Raw genomic sequence first — 18,460 nt, forward strand, 5'->3', positions numbered from 1 at the left:
TTGTCTACTTGTCTCAGGCCAATGCTCAATTCCAAGCTGCCCTTCATCAGGCTAAAGCTTGGAAAAAACAAATTGAGAGCCACAAGAAGGCTAAGGAATCCTTGGAAGAAGGCATGGAGGCCCTTTGGATCAAGGATATGGAAAAGGACGAGATCGTGGCTAAGACTCAATCGGAGCTGGTGGAAGCTCGAAGCGAGCTAGTCAAGGCTCGAAATGGAAAGGATGCTATCATTGACGACTATACGGACTCTGATGAGTTCAACAAGGTGATGGAGAAGCACAATGAGATCGCCTTTCCAGAGGATTACAGTATCGGGTGGAACGATGCTGTTAAGAGCATTCATGAGGTTCATTCGGACATGTTCGACCCTAGCGTGGAGTATATCTGTCCCATGAGGATTGTTCTTGACTCTCCTAGTCCTATTGAAGTGGAAGTCGAACCTTTGGATGTTATTGAAAGGCATCCGGTTGGGGAGTTCGAGTCTACAGATAGCTCGGAGGCTAATTCCGAGTCCGATGAGTAGGATTTATTAAGGACCCTGCGTGGTCTACTTATTTAGACTTATCTAGCCTTAACTTGTAGTATTGGACTTATTTAGCCTTAACTCGTAGTATCGGACTTATCAAGCCTTAGCTTGTAATTTTAACTAAATCAATGTTAATCGTAACTTATTTGTGTTCACTACAAGAAAAACAGGGTCATACAACGGTTTATAACCGTTGTATGTCATGCTGGGATTCCGTTGAATATCGAGGCGATATCTGATAGTATTTTCGACAACGGAAATGAGACTGTTGTTGGACTTTCTCTACAACAACAGTTTAAGTCTGTTGTCTAAGAGTTGGTGACACGACAGTTCTAGAATGAAATCCAATGTTGAAATCTGTTTCAAACAATTGTTTACGTAAGAAACCAATGTAGGAAACTATTTCAGACAACAATGTCTGTAGTTCAGACAACAGTTACTACCTGTTGTTCTTTGATCACATAAATAAATTCTTTATTACCACAACGCTTTGAGATATCAGAACTATTGTAACAGTTCAATAAAAACAACCGTATTGGCCTAAGGCTGTTGTTAGAAAACCACTCAAACAACATTTTCTTAGGAAAAGAACCCTTGTTGTACAATATGTAAGACAACGGTTTCTATGAAAAAAATTAATGTGTCAGTTTGTGTTCCACAACTGTGTTTTACAACAGCTACAAGGATTTCATGTTTAATAAATCTTACACAACAACTTAAGAGTACAAACCATTGTGTAATTAGTATATGAATAACTGCTATTTCGGAGAACACTTGTTGGAACTCATTTGCGACGACATTGTTTTGTTGCAAATCCATTGTTGGATACTTTTTAAGACAATAGTTTTATTGAATAACCTGTTGTATCAATTGCTTCACACAATAGTTTATTTGATAGAATCATAAGAAAAGATGCAGACAACAATGGTGTCATACATTAATTGTGTTGTAGGTATTTTTTTCATAAAACTGTTTCTTTGTTTGGACATTGTGTGAATATTTAACTGACAATAGTTTTACAACTTTCACCCATTGTCTTAATTAGTTTCACGCAACTGTTATTCAAATTTTGTCGTTGTGTGCATACATAACCCACACTGGTTTTATAACTTTTAGCCATTGTCTTAGTTATTTTCACTCAATTGTTATGCAAATTAGATACAGTTGTCTAAAAATTGAAGATATATTAGTCTCAAACAATTCGAAAAACCATCTTCTTCTGATCTATAAAACTTTTGCAAAAATTTAGATACTTTTACCTAATCCCATCCATTTACAAACATCCAACAAACATTATAAACCAACAATTCAACCATACCATTCAACCAACAATCACCAAATAGTTCACAAAATACCATACCATACCTAGCTAATACCATTCACAAAATACCATACATACCATTCACCAAATCCCAACCAAAATAAGATAAATCCAACAATTCAGTAACCAAGCAAATCCCCCCACCCAACCAAGTTTACAAACCAACAATTCAACCCGGAGAAAAGTTTAATCAAAAGAAACCAACATAGTTCTATTTGGAATCTACCTTCACGCACCAAGACCTAACATGCATAACGTTTCATAAAATATTTAGCGAATTCAATCTTGATTTCGCTAATGTTGTCTTGTGTATACGCCAAGTTGCTCCTACGCATCCACTGAAAAATGGACCATATTTTTGTAAGTCAGGTGTCTTAGCAACAAAGACAGTTATTGTAAAAACTTAACAAAAGTGAAACTCACCTTATTTGCGAAGTCAAGATCCTTGTCCTGAACTATTTCTTTCATGTACCTCATAACAAAGAGGCCGCAATCTTTAGTCCCTGCATGCACCGGAACTCCCTAAAATTCCAAAAGAAAATATAACTACACAGTTGAATATATGATTTCTATATTTGATAGAAATAGAATATGAGATAATTTATTACCGCCATGTTCTCCCATACCAATTTTCTTCTTAACAACCTTCTTCTGATCCTCTTTATAAAACTTGATGGCACTGTAAGCAAACAATAATTATCGACAAATATACTAACCATGATAAAATAATTCTAGTAAAGTTAATAAGTGAAGAAATGATGTGAAACTCACTTATCAACAACCTCTACCCATTCGCCATTGGCAATGCGTCGTTTCAGAGGGTCCATGTGATAGACAATCTCTGCCTCGGGATTGGCAACCGTCAATGTCCAATGGTTCCTACGAAAGCATAAAAGAGATCAAGTACAAAAATTGAGTAGTAATCTATCATCTCAACTCAAGTAGTAGGCTTAAAATTAAAATAGTAATTAAATTTTATCTCCAGTAATCTTGATTACATCACTGGCTTACATGCAAAAAAAAAGTTCCTAATTATTATACTTATTAGCTAGCAGGCTGTTGAAATCAAACAATTGTTTCTAGTCTAGACTTAATGTAAATACTCACACATCATTATACGGCATGAGAAAGTATTGGCCTTTCCTAGCATCCTTAAATCACAAAGCAAGTGCTCGCGACCTCTGACCGACATTTCCACAGCCAAGAGCACCAATCGTGCTTGGATCTACGAATGCTATCAAGTTGGCCATTTTATGTTTTTGCACATAGTCATTCAAGAAACTGCATATAAATTTACGCATTACTGAGATTAAGTTTTCATTCAAGCAGCAAGTAATTACGAAAAATAAGAAAAATTCACTTACTTCATATAAATGCAGATGACAGACCCTGCCATTTCCCCTCCAGAGCATACTGCGTGTATATCAGATATGGAAATGGCTCGCTTCTTCGTAGATCCAAAAGCCTCTTCGCTTAGCTCAAAAGAAACTGTTTGACCATCACTCAAGGCGTCTTTTGCCCAGGTCCACAAACGTTTCAATGCCGATGGATAATTTGCACCCATCGGAACAACAAGCTCTGGTTGAATATCCTAAACCAGTTTATATGTCTTCCTTACTTTCTTCCCAGGTCCTTTTTTGCCTCCCTGAAAAATTAAAAAAAGAAGCACTTCAAATTAGTAAAAACAAAATCAAACATGTTAAATACACAGACCGGACTTGAACAAGTTTAATATATAAAGTTTTAATTCTAACCTTTGGATCATGCACAACTTTGGTTGTGTTACTTTTTTCCACAACAATCATGTCCCTCGGCCATGCAACAAAGGTTCCCACGGCCTGTAGCACAGTAACAATTTCATCACCAATGGGGAATGGTATCTTCGCATCACTTTGTAGAACTTTAGTGATGGATACTCTTGCATTTTCTCCTACCAGCCTTACTCTGTGTATAGTCTGCTCCAGTCCTTCAACAACAGGGACTTCGTCAATTTTTGCATAAGCCACAATATTGCTTATGGACCCAACTGCTAGTTGGCATTCATTATTCTCAGAAGCTACCACTTTCCTTTCATCTGTGAATTCATTTTTATCAATCTCCACAACATCAACATCCTTCACAATAACTGGTTCACCAGTATTATGAAAATCTTCAAGTTCTTCCGCAGCCATAGCTTTGTCACTTTTTTCCTTTTCATCTTCTGGGACATCGTCAACACATATCTTCCTTGCCGCTTCAGGTTTATCAAGATCCTGAGTAGCTTCATCCTTCGAATGAGAGCCACTTGCTTGATGGGAAGCATGGAATGGACTACCATCATTTGGTACAACCTTTTTCAATAACTCAATTTTGAGTTTTTCCATTTCAGTAGCCCAGAAAGCATCTCTCTCTTTAATGATCCTCGGAGTCTCCTCTGCCATAAATTTTTGAACTCCTTCACGTATCTTTTCATCCATTGTTTTTGCTCTTTTTTGTCTTGGAAGATCGAAGTAAACAGACTGCCTCACATGCTTTCCTTGGCCACGTACTCTTCCTCCGTGCTCAGCCTTTCCAAGCGCCTTTGTTAACACGTCATCAACACCTTCAGCAACCAGTGCACCCTGCTTAACCTCCTCCTTCAACCGGTCCTACAAAATAACCATCAAACAGAAGTATTTAATATGAGGTTATATTTGATTGACTGCTAAAATATAAAAATTAGATTTAATAAAGATAGTCTGGTAAAGCCGATTCAGTTCTGCTCATTGTTGTGAGATATTATTCATAGATAGTATAGAATTTAGTAACTTACAATTTCCTTAGCTTTTTCTTCAACATCATCACTTAAAAATTTTCCATCTTTGTCTTTCCTAGCTAACACCCAAGTCATCGACCTATCCACCTCCTCTGTTTCCGGATGAGATTCACACTGCATTCACATATAGAGGATGATCACCTTAGTAAAAATATTATCATGCTTTATAAATAGAATGAATGCAAAAAGTGGGACTGTTGTTTAATTTTTACTAACCCATTCTTGTTCAAGGTTAGCATAACCTTTTCGCGATAAGCGATGCGGATACTTAATCAACTGACTTTTTTGTTGTTGTTCTTCATGAAATTTCTGCATGACATACACCAATGAGGTTATAGTACAACATTAGAAATCAAATTGGGTGTATTAGAAATTATAGATAGTTGTTATTACCTACAATGCTACTAAAAGAAAATAGCACATTAAAATTATTCTATGATGCTTGTTCTGATGTCAGGACATCTATAGTAGTAAAAAATAATATACTGAATTAACTTAACATAAATATTCATCTCTTACACTGAATTAACTTAACATAAATATTTCATCTCCTACAAGGTGACTTTAAAGAGACAATCATGTACAGCAAAAATTTACTAGACAATACCTTACTCTGAATATTCATAGGCTTATTTGAGCAAAACTATTTATTAGACAATACCTAATTAGATTAAAGATAATATGCCACATTTATTGGGTTATTTGAAAAGTCAGATGCTAAGTGCAGACACACCTGAAACTCTACTGATGTGCGATCAGCCACAAATATGTCCCAATCAGACTTTTCTATGAACGAATAGTCCGCGGGAGGATAGATCAACATCTCTGGTTGATCCACATAGGGTAAAATGTAGTGTTTGGTCAGCCGACATTTAAACTCTCTCCACTTCTGAACTGCTGAGTTCAACACCATCCTCTTAGCTGTCTGGAGTACAATAAAAGCCATCTGCATATATCCCCGACCAACCAAAGTAGAGTTAGAACACAAATAAGTGAATGAATAACTATTAAACGATTACAAATAATTTAATTCAACCTGCACACAATCCCAAATCTTATTTTTCGTGTCAACTGGCACATCCTTCCAAGTATCATGCCAGATTGGAGGTTTAGTTCTTGCTAAAACACCAATATATGACTGCATCTCTGCCCCTTGATCACCAAGTGGCTCTCCTTTTGCATTGAAAGGGACCATTAGCTTGACACCCATCATCTTCCGTCTAACAATTCTGTGCATTGTCACACATCCACGCTTCAATAATTTAAGTCCTTGAGTTTGGTTTGGTGTGGTATCAGCCTTGGCTCGCTTCTTTTTCTTATTCAATTGCTTTTGTAATTTTTCATAGATTGGTTTCTTCTTTATTGATGCCTCTCCTGTCGATTTGTTTTTGCTATTTTCGCTCTCGTTGTTCATGGATCGTGTTTTTCTTAAAGCCCTTAGCACGTTCATTGTGGCTGGATGGGGTGAAGATCGAGTGGACTTCGCCTTTGAGGAATTCTTTCTCTTTAAATTAGTCATTGTCTATACAATAAAATATGAAACACCAAACGGAACTATTCAGTGTACTAAAGAGATCATTTCAAGTGAATTCCCTGATAGCAAACAATATAAGTAATGACAGATTTTCTAACAATTCACATGGTAGCAAACGATATAGTAATGACAGATTGAAATAGTATAAGTACTGAAGAGATCATTTCAAGAGATGAAACCCCAGAAACCCCATATATCAAAACCCAAGTATGAAACCCCAAATATGAAACCCCAGATATCAAACCCCATATCTCAAAACCCAAATATGAAACCCCAGGTATCAAATCCCATATTTCAAAACCCAAATATGAAACCCCAAATATCAAGCCCCAAATATGAAACCCCAGATATCAAACCCCATATATCAGACCCCAATATGAAACCCCAGATATCAAACCCCAAATAGATATATGAACTCCCCAAACATGCAGTCCACATAAACACATACATGCATACATCACTAAAATAAACCCTAAAATACTTGCAGAAAATTACACTAAAAATACAAATAAACCCTAAAATAGATATATGCACTCCCCAAACATGCAGTCCACAGAAACACATACATGCATACATCACTAAAATAAACCCTAAAATACTTGCAGAAAATTACACTAAAAATACAAATAAACCCTAAAATAGATCATCACTAAACTCTTTACAAAAAGACCCAAATCAAATAAACCCTAAAATAGATCATCACTAAACTCTTTACAGAAAGGCCCAAATCAAACACAATAAGAATGTACCTTAAAACTCGAGAGTCGAGAGTGAGTGATGATTAGCTGAGAGTGAGTGAGCCGAGAGTCGGAGAATGGTGAGTGAGTCGAGAGTCGGAGAATGGTGAGAGAGTCGAGACTCAGAGCAGGTTTTGTGTTTGGACAAGTGTCTTTAGAAAAGTGTGTTTGGACAAGTGTGTTTGAGAAGGGTGTTAGGCTGTATTAGTGATGTGCTCAAAATAATATTTTGAAATTAATCGCAAGTGCACGATCCCGATTTAGTAATATAAGATTCGTTCCAAGGACTAAATTTATTTTCGCGAAAACTTAATTTTTAACTTAATCAAATTAGAACAAAAGATTTTGAGGAGAGTATCTTAATTTAAATGACTTTTTTTTTAAAAATTAAAAATTAAATTTTCATCAAAACTAATTTAAATAAAGAAAAACACTAAATAAGTTGCTAATACATGAACCGGCTGCGAGTTGACTAAACAGATCATAAACAAAATCGAACTAACAGCGAAAACAAAAAGAAACAAAAACAAACAGTGATGCACGTTTAACTTAAAACAAAATAAAAAAAGGAAAAAAAAAAGAAATGAAAAGAAATCAGTAGCAGCGCGTGAAAACAGACTAAAACAAAACATGTACGCCGGACTTCCGCAAACAACCAATTACACGAGACTCGCCGGAATAAATGGGGGTCGTCGACATAACTTAAATCTCGCCGGAAAATTGATTTGACCGGAAAATTTAGCCATTCCAAATATAACAAATAAAAGCCCACTAACCTTTAAACCAAATTTAACACTAAATTCTACACTAAATAGCCCTTAAACTACCCATTTTTTACCAAACCAAGACTCAAATCAAGCCAAAACAACTCCAAATTATACCAAATTTCAAATCTAGCCTAAACATAATATTTCCAACATAAACCCACTAACCTCAATTCAAAATTTGACACTAATTTCTACACTAAATAACCCCTAAACTACCCGTCTCTTGATCAAAACAAGATTCAAACCAAACCAAAACAACTCCAAATTATACCAAACTTCAAAACTAGCTTATCTACCAAGTCTCTAACAAAACCCCCATCAAACTACAAGCTAAAATCAAAATCTAGAATACTAAACCATTGAACCCACTAATAATATTGAGAATTAAAAGGGGCTCAATCTAAATACTAAAAAATGCAAGCTTAAAACATATAATTAGGCTCCTTTCAATCCACAAGTAATTTTGAGTCTCATGTGGTTAGAGAAAGATTTCATAGCCTAGAAGTAAAAGTAAAGAGCAAGATTTAAGAACAAAAATGAATAGTTGTATTGATATAATAAAAGTGTTTACAAATTTAGAGTGCTACTACTAGATCTACTACATAAAAGAGAGGCTACTAAAAATATGAAATCCTAGGTAGGTTAAAACATGATGAGGAGGTGTGTATTTATAGGGGGAAATTAGGGTAGAGGGGGGGTGTAGGTGTCCCATCTAGATGCTTCCTTGAGAATATTCCCCTATGATCCTTTTCTTCCATCTTTTTCTCTTTTTTGCTTTATTCTTTTATTTCTTCAAGCATTTGCAATATTCCTACAAAAAAGACAAATAAACAAATAAATAAGTGAAAACAAGCAATAATTAGGCATTTAAAATATACAAAAATATGCACTTATCAATTAGCGAAATGTTTGTGGGAAAAAACGGGGGGAACGAAAAATCAAAATCAATCGATTAATCGAAATGAATTGAAAATTCGGGGCATTTTAGCATAAATCGGACGGATTTTGGTACCCTTGATATGTGAATTAATCTAAATTGGATATTCTAAATTCATATATTATTTCACTATCTTGTTCTTAAAAAGTTCCAATTTCGAAAATATGTAAATCCTTGTTACAAGATATGATTACAGGGCGTGTCCTCACGGGATTATGTGTATTCGGTTAAGATACTATCTCGTTCTTAAAAGATTCACGTTTCGAAAATATCTAAATCCTTGTTCAAAGATAAGATTAAAGGGCGTGTCCTCACGGGATTCTGTGTATTCGGTTAAGATACTATCTCGTTCTTACAAGATTCCCGTCTCGAAAATATCTAAATCCTTGTTACAAGATATGATTACACGGCGTGTACTCACGGGATTCTGTGTATTCGGTTAAGATACTATCTCGTTCTTAAAAGATTCCCGTTTCGAAAATATCTAAATCCTTGTTACAAGAAAAGATTACAGGGCGTGTCCTCACGGGATTCTGTGTATTCGGTTACGATACTATCTCGTTCTTAAAAGATTCCCGTTTCGAAAATATCTAAATCCTTGTTCAAAGATAAGATTAAAGGGCGTGTCCTCAGGGGATTCTGTGTATTCGGTTAAGATACTATCTCGTTCTTAAAAGATTCCCGTTTCAAAAATATCTAAATCTTTGTTACAAGATAAGATTACAGGGCGTGTCCTCACGGGATTCTGTGTATTCGGTTAAGATACTATCTCGTTCTTAAAAGATTCCCGTTTCGAAAATATCTAAATCCTTGTTCAAAGATAAGATTAAAGGGCGTGTCCTCACGGGATTCTGTGTATTCGGTTAAGATACTATCTCGTTCTTAAAAGATTCCCGTTTCGAAAATATCTAAATCCATGTTCAAAGATAAGATTAAAGGGCGTGTCCTCACGGGATTCTGTGTATTCGGTTAAGATACTATCTCGTTCTTACAAGATTCCCGTTTCGAAAATATCTAAATCCCTGTTCAAATATAAGAATCTGTGTATTCGGTTAAGATACTATCTCATTCTTAAAATCCTTGTTTAACATGTTACTCAGACTGGAGTATTAGTATGTCTTATTATAAAAAGGTCTTTTTTGTTCTCTAGTGTTTAATAGACAATGGTTTTGTAACGGTTTAGTTGTCTCAAACCGTTGTCTATTGTGTTTTGAAAATTTTAAAACTAAGGAGGGAAACGAAATTTTAAAAGAAGTGGGAAACGAAATTTTTGGGGGAACTAATTTCTTTAAAAATAACCGTTGTCTAAATGGAAATAAAATTTGGAAAATTAGGTAGAGGAAAATGAAATAATATCTAATTCGTATTGACGGCCAAGATCTAGATCGGTTTAAATCCAACGATCCATAGTAATTTGGTTCATTTTTATTTTAACTTTTTTTTAGTTTAATTGTCCTACAACAGTTTTTTATGTGGAGCCGTTGTTAAGACTGTTTCCTTACAACCGTTAATTAAACAGTTGTGTAACAGTAAAGACTAAAGCGTATAACCCTTATCCAAATCTCCTTACAGCAGCCGCATCTCATTTATTGTGTCTGAATCTCCGAATCTCTCATTTTACAAATCTCCACATCTTCAATTCTCCAAATCTTTGTCTATACACATCTTCATCTTCATCTTCGTCTTACACATCTCCATCTCATATCTCATCTTACACATCTCCATCTCTTCTCATCTTACAAATCTCCATCTTATATCTCATTTAACGAAAGGGTTGTAATCAAAACGAGATTCACAGTTATTTCTGAGGTATTTTATTTGCGTTTTGATATATTCTATAATTTGCACTTAATTTTGTTTTTGGGATCTATTTTTATGCTCATATATGTTTTGATTTTGTTTTAATACTTGTAATATGCATTTGTTGAGCCTGGATGAGGTTGTGGAAGTAGGGGTTTTGATTAGGCATAGTATTAGGCTGCTCAGTTGTATGATTGTTTCATGGGAGATAATTTATTGGGGTTTTATTTGCAGTTTGCCATGTTTGTTTGCAAAAATGATTTGGAGCAATTTTAACTTTTTATGCTTATATATGCCTATTCTTGGATGATATTTATAGTTTGTTTATTATGTTGAGAATTTTTGATTATATATAGTTTGTTCATTCTGTTAAGAATAGGTAGAATTTTAATTTTAGGCATGAAATTCGGATATGAAATTTATTTGGCACTCAATTTGTTCTTTAATCTGCAGAAGGTCGTCTCCCCCTGAATCATTGGAATATGGATAGATCATGGTTGAGAGCTGATAGAAGAACCAGAGAGTATCAATTAGGTGTAGAATAATTGTTGATGTTTGCTTTTGAGCATGGGTGTAATGCAGAAAAACTAAGTTGTCCATATTTAAAATGCGCACACACTAAATCATGGAAAGCTCAGACTGTTAGAAACCATCTTTTCCAACATGGTATTGATGAAACTTACACGCGTTGCATATGGCATGGAGAGACAAATTTAGCTGGGCCTCCTTCTTTAGATGAGATAGACAGTACTGGATCTGATGGCCACGTCTACAGAGCAATGGATGGTGGTGATGAAGATTATTACAGTTCTTCGGATTCATCAGATTTTATTAACCATGTTCAAAGTGAACAAGAACCTATTTAGCCCGGATGTGAGAGTCACACTAGGTTAAGAGCGTTAGTTAAACTGTACAACTTGAAAGCAAAGCATGATATGTCTGATTCATGCTTCTCTGAAGTTTTAATTTTGCTTGTTTCTATGCTTCCAGAAGGTAACACTATCCCATCATCCTTTAATGAAGCCAAAAAAACCTTATGTCTGCTAGGAATGGGGTATGAAAAGATTCACGTATGCCCAAATGATTGTCTTCTATACCGTGGTGAGAGAGATGAGGATGAAATTGTTTGCCGCATATGTAAGGCCTCAAGGTGGAAATTAAACAAGAAAGGAGAGGAACTTGAAGGGGTCCCTGCTAAGGTTTTATGGTATTTTCCGTTGATACCCAGATTGAGAAACTTATTCAATACAGATCACATTGCAAAGAACATGACATGGCATGATATCGAGCGACAAAAAGATGGTAAATTGAGACATCCAGCAGACTCAAAAACATGGAAAGATGTTGACCAAAAGTGGCCTGAATTCGCATCAGAGACCAGGAACCTTCGACTAGCTTTATCATCTGATGGATTCAATCCTTTCCACAGAAATCGTACTGATCACTCAACCTGGCCTGTATTATTATCGATTTACAATCTTCCACCCTGGCTTTGTATGAAGAAAAGATATATAATGCTTTGCTTGTTGATATCTGGCCCGACTGAGTCAGGAAATGATATTGATGTGTACCTCCAACCGCTTTTAGAAGATTTACAGGAGTTATGGAATGGGAAGCAAGTGTACGATGCATATAAGAAAGAGTTTTTCATGCTTAGGGGAATTTTATTATGGACAATAAGTGATTATCCGGCTTTAGGTTGTTTGTCCGGCAATGTCACTAAAGGGTATAATGCTTGTACAATTTGTGTTGATCAAACAAATGCTACAAGGTTGGTTAATTACCGCAAGACAGTGGTTATGAGGCATCGGAGGTGGTTACCAAGGCAGCATCCATATAGAAGGCAAAAATCAGCTTTTGATAACACTGTGGAGAAGGGCGTTGCTCCAAATCCTTTGACTGGAGAGCAAGTTTTTGAAAGAGTACAACATCTAGGGAGCCATGTCTTTGGTAAGAAACAACGCCAACGTCGATGGAAGAAGGGTGAACCTCGACCCATATGGAAGAAGGTTGCTATATTCTTCCAACTTGGGTATTGGAAGTTTTTGCCAGTTAGGCATTGCCTCGATGTAATGCACATCGAGAAAAATATCTGTGAAGCTTTGGTTGGAACTCTACTCAATATTCCAGGAAAGACTAAAGATAGAGAGTCTGTCTGTCTTGACATGGCTGAGATGGGAATAAGAACGGAGCTGAGGCCAAAAACTCCTGGAAAGAAAGAGAAGGTACCCTTAGCATCCTTGAACTTATTAAATGCAGAAAAGAAAATTGTTTGCTCATCCTTTCTTAAGATGAAGTTGCCAGATGGATTTTGTTCAAACATCAAGAATCTCGTAAACATGGAAAAACTTCGGCTTGTTGGTATGAAATCTCATGACTGCCATACAATATTGCATCACTTACTACCAATTGTAATTCGATCAAGCCTTCAAAAACAGGTCAGGGGCACAATTATTAGGTTCTTCCTATTTTTCAAGGCAATTTGCAGCAAAGTCATCGAGATAGATAAATTAGAAAAAATGCAGTCTCAGTTGATCGAAACCTTATGCCAGCTAGAGAAACACTTTCCCCCGTCATTTTTTGATGTGATGATACATCTCTCAATTCATCTTGTGAGAGAGGTTGAGCTTTGCGGGCCAATCTTTCTACGTTGGATGTATCCTTTCGAGAGGTATATGAAGACCTTCAAGGGGTATGTACGGAACCCAGCTCGTCCAGAAGGTTGTATTGCCGAGGGGTATTGTGCAGAAGAGGCTGTGCAATGTTCGGTTGACTTGGAAGATACTACAGGATTGCATCAAGATACTAAACATAATGAAGATATAATTTGCAGACCCTTATCAGGTGCAACAATAATAAAGCCCAACAGTAAGGAATTGCACCTAGCTCATTTGTGTGTTCTTCAAAATATCAATGACGATAAGCCATATTTAGAGTAAGTTATATAAATCTGTGTTTGTTATTTCCCTATTTTCTGCATTTTTATCAGCATGTTGACATACAGTTGCTTTTACTTGCAGCGAACATATGGCGCACTTGATGATGAGATATCCACAACATGAGAATGACGAACACTGGCTAAAAAACAAGAAAATGATGAATTTCCTAAATGGTTACAGACAAAGGTATAATGATTTGATCGATTAATGTAGCTTATTGTTCTGGAAATTATTGTTGAAAACTAGATCATGGAGTGATTTATGATTTTAATTCCAAAAAAAGGTATATGTTTGCAATTTTTAATTCGGTTTTTTATTATGATTTTGAATTTAGTTTGGTTGAGACGAGTAAATTTGATTTTAATTGGTCAGATTAAGTCAGAGTTGGTTGATGACAAGAATAAGGTAACTAAAGAGATCATGTGGATTGCGGAAGGCCCCAACAAGGATGTTCCAACATTCAGCGGCTACAAAATTAATGGTGTAACTTATAGCACCAAAGAGGGTGATGATAAACGACAAGTTCAGGGCAGCGGTGTTTGTGTTGTTGCAGATACAATGATTGTGCAGAGTAAGGGTATAGATATTCAACACACTTCACACACATATTATGGAGTCATAACTAGTATATGGGAGTTAGACTATAACGAGTTTAGAGTCCCTATATTTCGTTGTAACTGGGTAGATATGAACAGAGGGGTTAAAGTGGATGACTTAGGATATAAATTGATGAATTTACAAAAATTAGGTTCTGTAAATGATCCATTTGTTTTAGGGAAACATGTTAAGCAAGTTTGTTATATTGACGACCCTCTTGAGAAAATATGGTCTGTTGTGTTGAGATTACCTGAGAAGAACTATTATGATCAAAGTGATGATGAAAATGAAGGATCCGTAGAAATTGAACTTGAGAATGAGCTATATGTGCCAATGTTCCCCACTGTTGACGAACACGAGGAACAAAACTCTAACTACATGCGGGAGGAAGACGAATTGATCCAGCTTGCATGAGGGTAATACATAATAACATCTTATTTAATTTGAATTATCTATAAGGAATTAAAGCCATGCATATGTATCTAATTCATTAATTTTGATTATTCAAGGTGTGCAGGGTGCCTTCGAGAGCTCTCCAGTGGTGTCCATATGCCTTGCTGTTGATATTATACATTGATAAGATTATTTTTTCCGTGGTAAAATCATCATCTACCTTGATAAGATATGAATGTCTTGTTTTTATAGATGATGGTTTTAACATAGCAAAAAAAATCATTCAATGGTCGTAAGAGAATGGATAGCATCCACAATGGTACTGACATTCACTTGCCTGCCCTTGCAACACTTGGATTTTAATTTGAAGTCCAAGTTCCATGATTCTCTGTCTCAAATGGCCTCAAGAACTGATGGAATCTTAACATAATATGTTATTCGATTATTTTGTTTGGTTTATGTATTATCTGATTATAGTTTGTTAGTGAATTTGGTTGATGATTGTAGTTTCTTAATGCATTTGTAGTTGGTTGATTCTGTTGAGAACTTTGGTTTGGTCTGAGAACTTTGGTTTGGTCTGTATTGGTTAAGCATTTTGGTTGGTATTGGTTGTCTGATGAAAATTTCAAGGTTTTTTTTATCATCAGTAAATAGATAACGGTTTCTTAAAACTATTGTCTGTTAGCTGCCAATGTTACAATGGTATTTATAAACCATTGTTGGAGACAAAATAAGACAATGGTACTAATAAACCACAGTCTGAATTACACAACACTACATCAAAAACCATTGTGTTAACCACCTCAATTCACAACGGTTACTAGACCATTGTGTTAACAATGTGACACAACACTTCCAAAAATCAAGCTTGTCTGTCGAGTTTTGAATATAATCAAATAGACAATAGTTTACGTAACCAATGTCTGTTCGGCTCTCAGACAACTGTATTTTAAGGAAAAATATTTCGCCGTTGTATGTCAGAATGGCACAACGGAACTTTTTCAAACCGTTGTGTAATGTGTGTTGTCTAAGGTTGTTTTTCTTGTAGTGGTTTGAATTCATGTTCCGGGTTGATCCGTTCATGGTAGGCAAGCAAAAACTCAAGGAAAACATTAAAAACATGAGATATGGAGCAATCCATAAGAAATTTTATTGAAACTATAGTAGAAGAGATAAACAACTAACATCAACTAAGTTATAAACTAACTGGCAGTGGTCTATCAGAACTTATTCAATGGTCATCTACTTACTAAGATAATCAAATATAATAAATCTTCAAGTTGGTGGCATGCCAACTTCTTGGAAACTCAACTCCATCCAGGGTCTGAAGCTTGTATGAGCCGCGACCAATAACATCCTTCACCTGATACGGACCTTCCCAGTTTGGGGCCATATTTCCCTTGGGACCAAATCCTGAGGCCTCAGCTTTCCTTAGGACTAAATCCCTTTTTCTGAAGAATCGCTCCTTGACTCGGAGATTATAGTAATAGGAAGCTCGTATTTGGCTCTCAACGATCCTGGCGTTAGCCTCATCTCGGACCTCATCGATCATGTCAAGTGCGAGTCTCATTCCTTCCTCATTGGCTTCGGGCTCATACTGCTGGACCCTGGGGGAGGTATGAGTTATCTCAAGTGGCACCACGGCTTCAGCTCCGTAAGCTAACTAGAACGGGGTTGCTCTGGTGGAGACCTTGCAAGTTGTTCGATATGCCCATAGTATAGGAAAAATCTCTTTAGCCCAAGACCCATGCGCTTTCTCGACTCTTTTCTTTAGTCCATCAAGGATTATCCTGTTGGCTACTTCAGCTTGCCCATTGGCTTGAGGATGGGAACCGATGTGAATCGTAGCACAATGCTATAGTCGTTATAGTATCCTACAAACTCTGAATTGTTGAACTGGGCTCCATTGTCAGTAACCAAGACCCAGGGTATGCCATAGCTACATATGATGTTTTCCCAGAAGAACTGAGCAACTTGCTTGGTGGTTATCTTGGCCAGGGGTTTGGCCTCAATCCACTTGGTAAAGTAGTCAATAGCCACTATCAAAAACTTCCTTTGAGCACTGGCGAGTGGAAACGGCCCTAGGATATCCATCCCCCACATAGCAAAGGGAATCAGGGAGTTAATGGATGTCAGCATCTCTGGGGGCTGGCGCACAACAGGCGCAAATCTCTGACATCGATCGCATCTCTTAACATAATCCTTCGCCTCCTTCAGCATATTTGGCCAAAAGAACCCAAGGCCTCCCACCTAGGTGCTGGCCACAAATTCCTTCATGGACCTCTTTTAGAGCTTCCCGGGCCTCATCTGGCCTTAAACACTTCAAATATGGTATAACAAAAGACTTCTTATAGAGAATCCCCTCAATCAGTGCATACTTTAAAGCTCTTACCTGTAGTTTTCGTGCTTCCCCAACATCAGGTGGTAGGTGTCCAGTTTCGAGATACGATTTGATTTCATCGATCCAAGTGGCCCCGTGTCAATTGGGGCTACCAGGTTGGCATTGATACTTGGGGTTTTCAAAACCTGATAGTAAACACTTCCCGAGCACACCTCATTCTCCGAGGATGCAAACTGGGATAAGGCATCAGCCTTTGCATTCTCTTCCCTGGGTATATGTTCTACCAAACATTTTTCAAATTGTGTCATCTGGGCTTTAACAATCCACAAGTATTTCAGCATTGTTTCTTCTCGTGCCTCAAATTCTCCATTAACCTGTGACAGCACAAGTCTTGAGTCCCCACAGACTTTCAGGTTTTTAACCCTCAGGGTTCTGTCCAATCCCAATCCAGCTATAAGGGCCTCATACTCAGCTTCATTGTTGGTAGTTGGAAAGTCTAACTTGATCACGTACTCGACCGTGAACCCATCCGGGCTTCGGAGCACCAACCCTGCCCCACTATTTTTTTGTTTTTGAAGCTCCATCAAAAAATAGTAACCAATACTCTTTAGGTTTCTCCTCTTCTTTGGGTTCCTCTACCTTACTCTCCTGCCCCCCGACTTCCTTGTTGTCAATGGTGCATTCAACGAGGAAGTCAGCTAGAGCTTGAGCCTTGATTGCCACCCGTGGTTTGTATCGAATTTCGAATTCCCCGAGCTCTACTGCCCATTTGATTAACCTTCCACTAGCCTTCGGGCTATGCATTATGTTCCTAAGGGGCTGGTCTGTCAAGACTTCAATTTTGTGAGCCTGGAAGTAAGGTCTCAGCTTTCTTGAAGCTGTAATCATGGCTAAGGCAAACTTCTCAATCACAGAATAGTTGAGCTCTGCTCCATGCAAAATCTTACTAACATAGTAGACAGGTTTTTGGATTTTTCGATCCTCACGAACCAAGACCGCGCTCAGTGCTTTCTCAGAGACAGCCAAGTAGACATATAATGTTTCTCCATCTACGGGCTTTGACAAGAGTAGTGGCTCTACCATATACTTCTTCAACTGCTCAAAGGCCTCCTGGCTCTCACTTGTCCATTCAAAATCTTTAACTTTCTTCAAAGCCTTAAAGAAGGGCAAGCACTTATCCCCGGACTTCGAGATGAAACGTCCCACTGCCGCGATTCTACCTATTAACTTTTGAACATCCTTTATAGACTTAGGCGGTTCCATATCAAGGATGGCCTTTATCTTGTCGGGGTTGGCCTCAATCCCACGTTTTGAGACCATCAGACCCAAAAAATTTTCCAGACCGAACTCCAAAGGCACACTTGGCTGGATTCAACATCATCTTATGTGTCCTCAGTGTTAGGGTTATACTAAAATATTCGTTTGAAGTATATAACAATTATTTGAGAATCTTGAATGCATGTTTTCACATTGTCTATATATTATATATTGTAGACAATCTAGTATCAAATGGGATGGCAGAAGATTCGATTGTCGAGTTCCTTATTAATATAATAAAGGTTCACAGTCTAAATGGTGTTAGACAAACCATTGGAACGACTGAAGTATTATTTGGAAATAGTTTATCTTGACTATTGAATAATACTTATATACTTTGTGTATATTGAACGGGATCAAAATAGTAGAATAATTGTTTCTTTAATTCTGACAATAAAGAACTAAGATTCCATGATGTTATTAATGCTTAAGTTCTTAATTCGGATATAGTGATTG

The 18,460-nt window shown here is 36.9% G+C and overlaps 2 protein-coding genes across 2 annotated transcripts; one reads left to right on the forward strand and one right to left on the reverse strand.

The window, feature by feature from the left end:
- Positions 1 to 2,090: 2,090 nt before the first annotated feature.
- Positions 2,091 to 3,412, reverse strand: LOC135150388 (uncharacterized). Its single transcript, XM_064086674.1, has 6 exons — positions 3,213 to 3,412; positions 3,010 to 3,129; positions 2,620 to 2,727; positions 2,457 to 2,527; positions 2,272 to 2,351; positions 2,091 to 2,186 (listed from the first exon to the last, which is right to left on the reverse strand). The coding sequence occupies exons 1-6, from the start codon at positions 3,410 to 3,412 to the stop codon at positions 2,091 to 2,093; spliced, it is 675 nt and encodes a 224-aa protein (XP_063942744.1).
- An 8,054-nt stretch (positions 3,413 to 11,466) lies between these two features.
- Positions 11,467 to 13,356, forward strand: LOC108203514 (uncharacterized). Its single transcript, XM_064086675.1, has one exon. The coding sequence runs from the start codon at positions 11,467 to 11,469 to the stop codon at positions 13,354 to 13,356; it is 1,890 nt and encodes a 629-aa protein (XP_063942745.1).
- Positions 13,357 to 18,460: the final 5,104 nt, after the last annotated feature.

This window comes from Daucus carota, chromosome 2, assembly GCF_001625215.2.
Source record: "Daucus carota subsp. sativus chromosome 2, DH1 v3.0, whole genome shotgun sequence".
NCBI classification, from domain to species: domain Eukaryota; kingdom Viridiplantae; phylum Streptophyta; class Magnoliopsida; order Apiales; family Apiaceae; genus Daucus; species Daucus carota.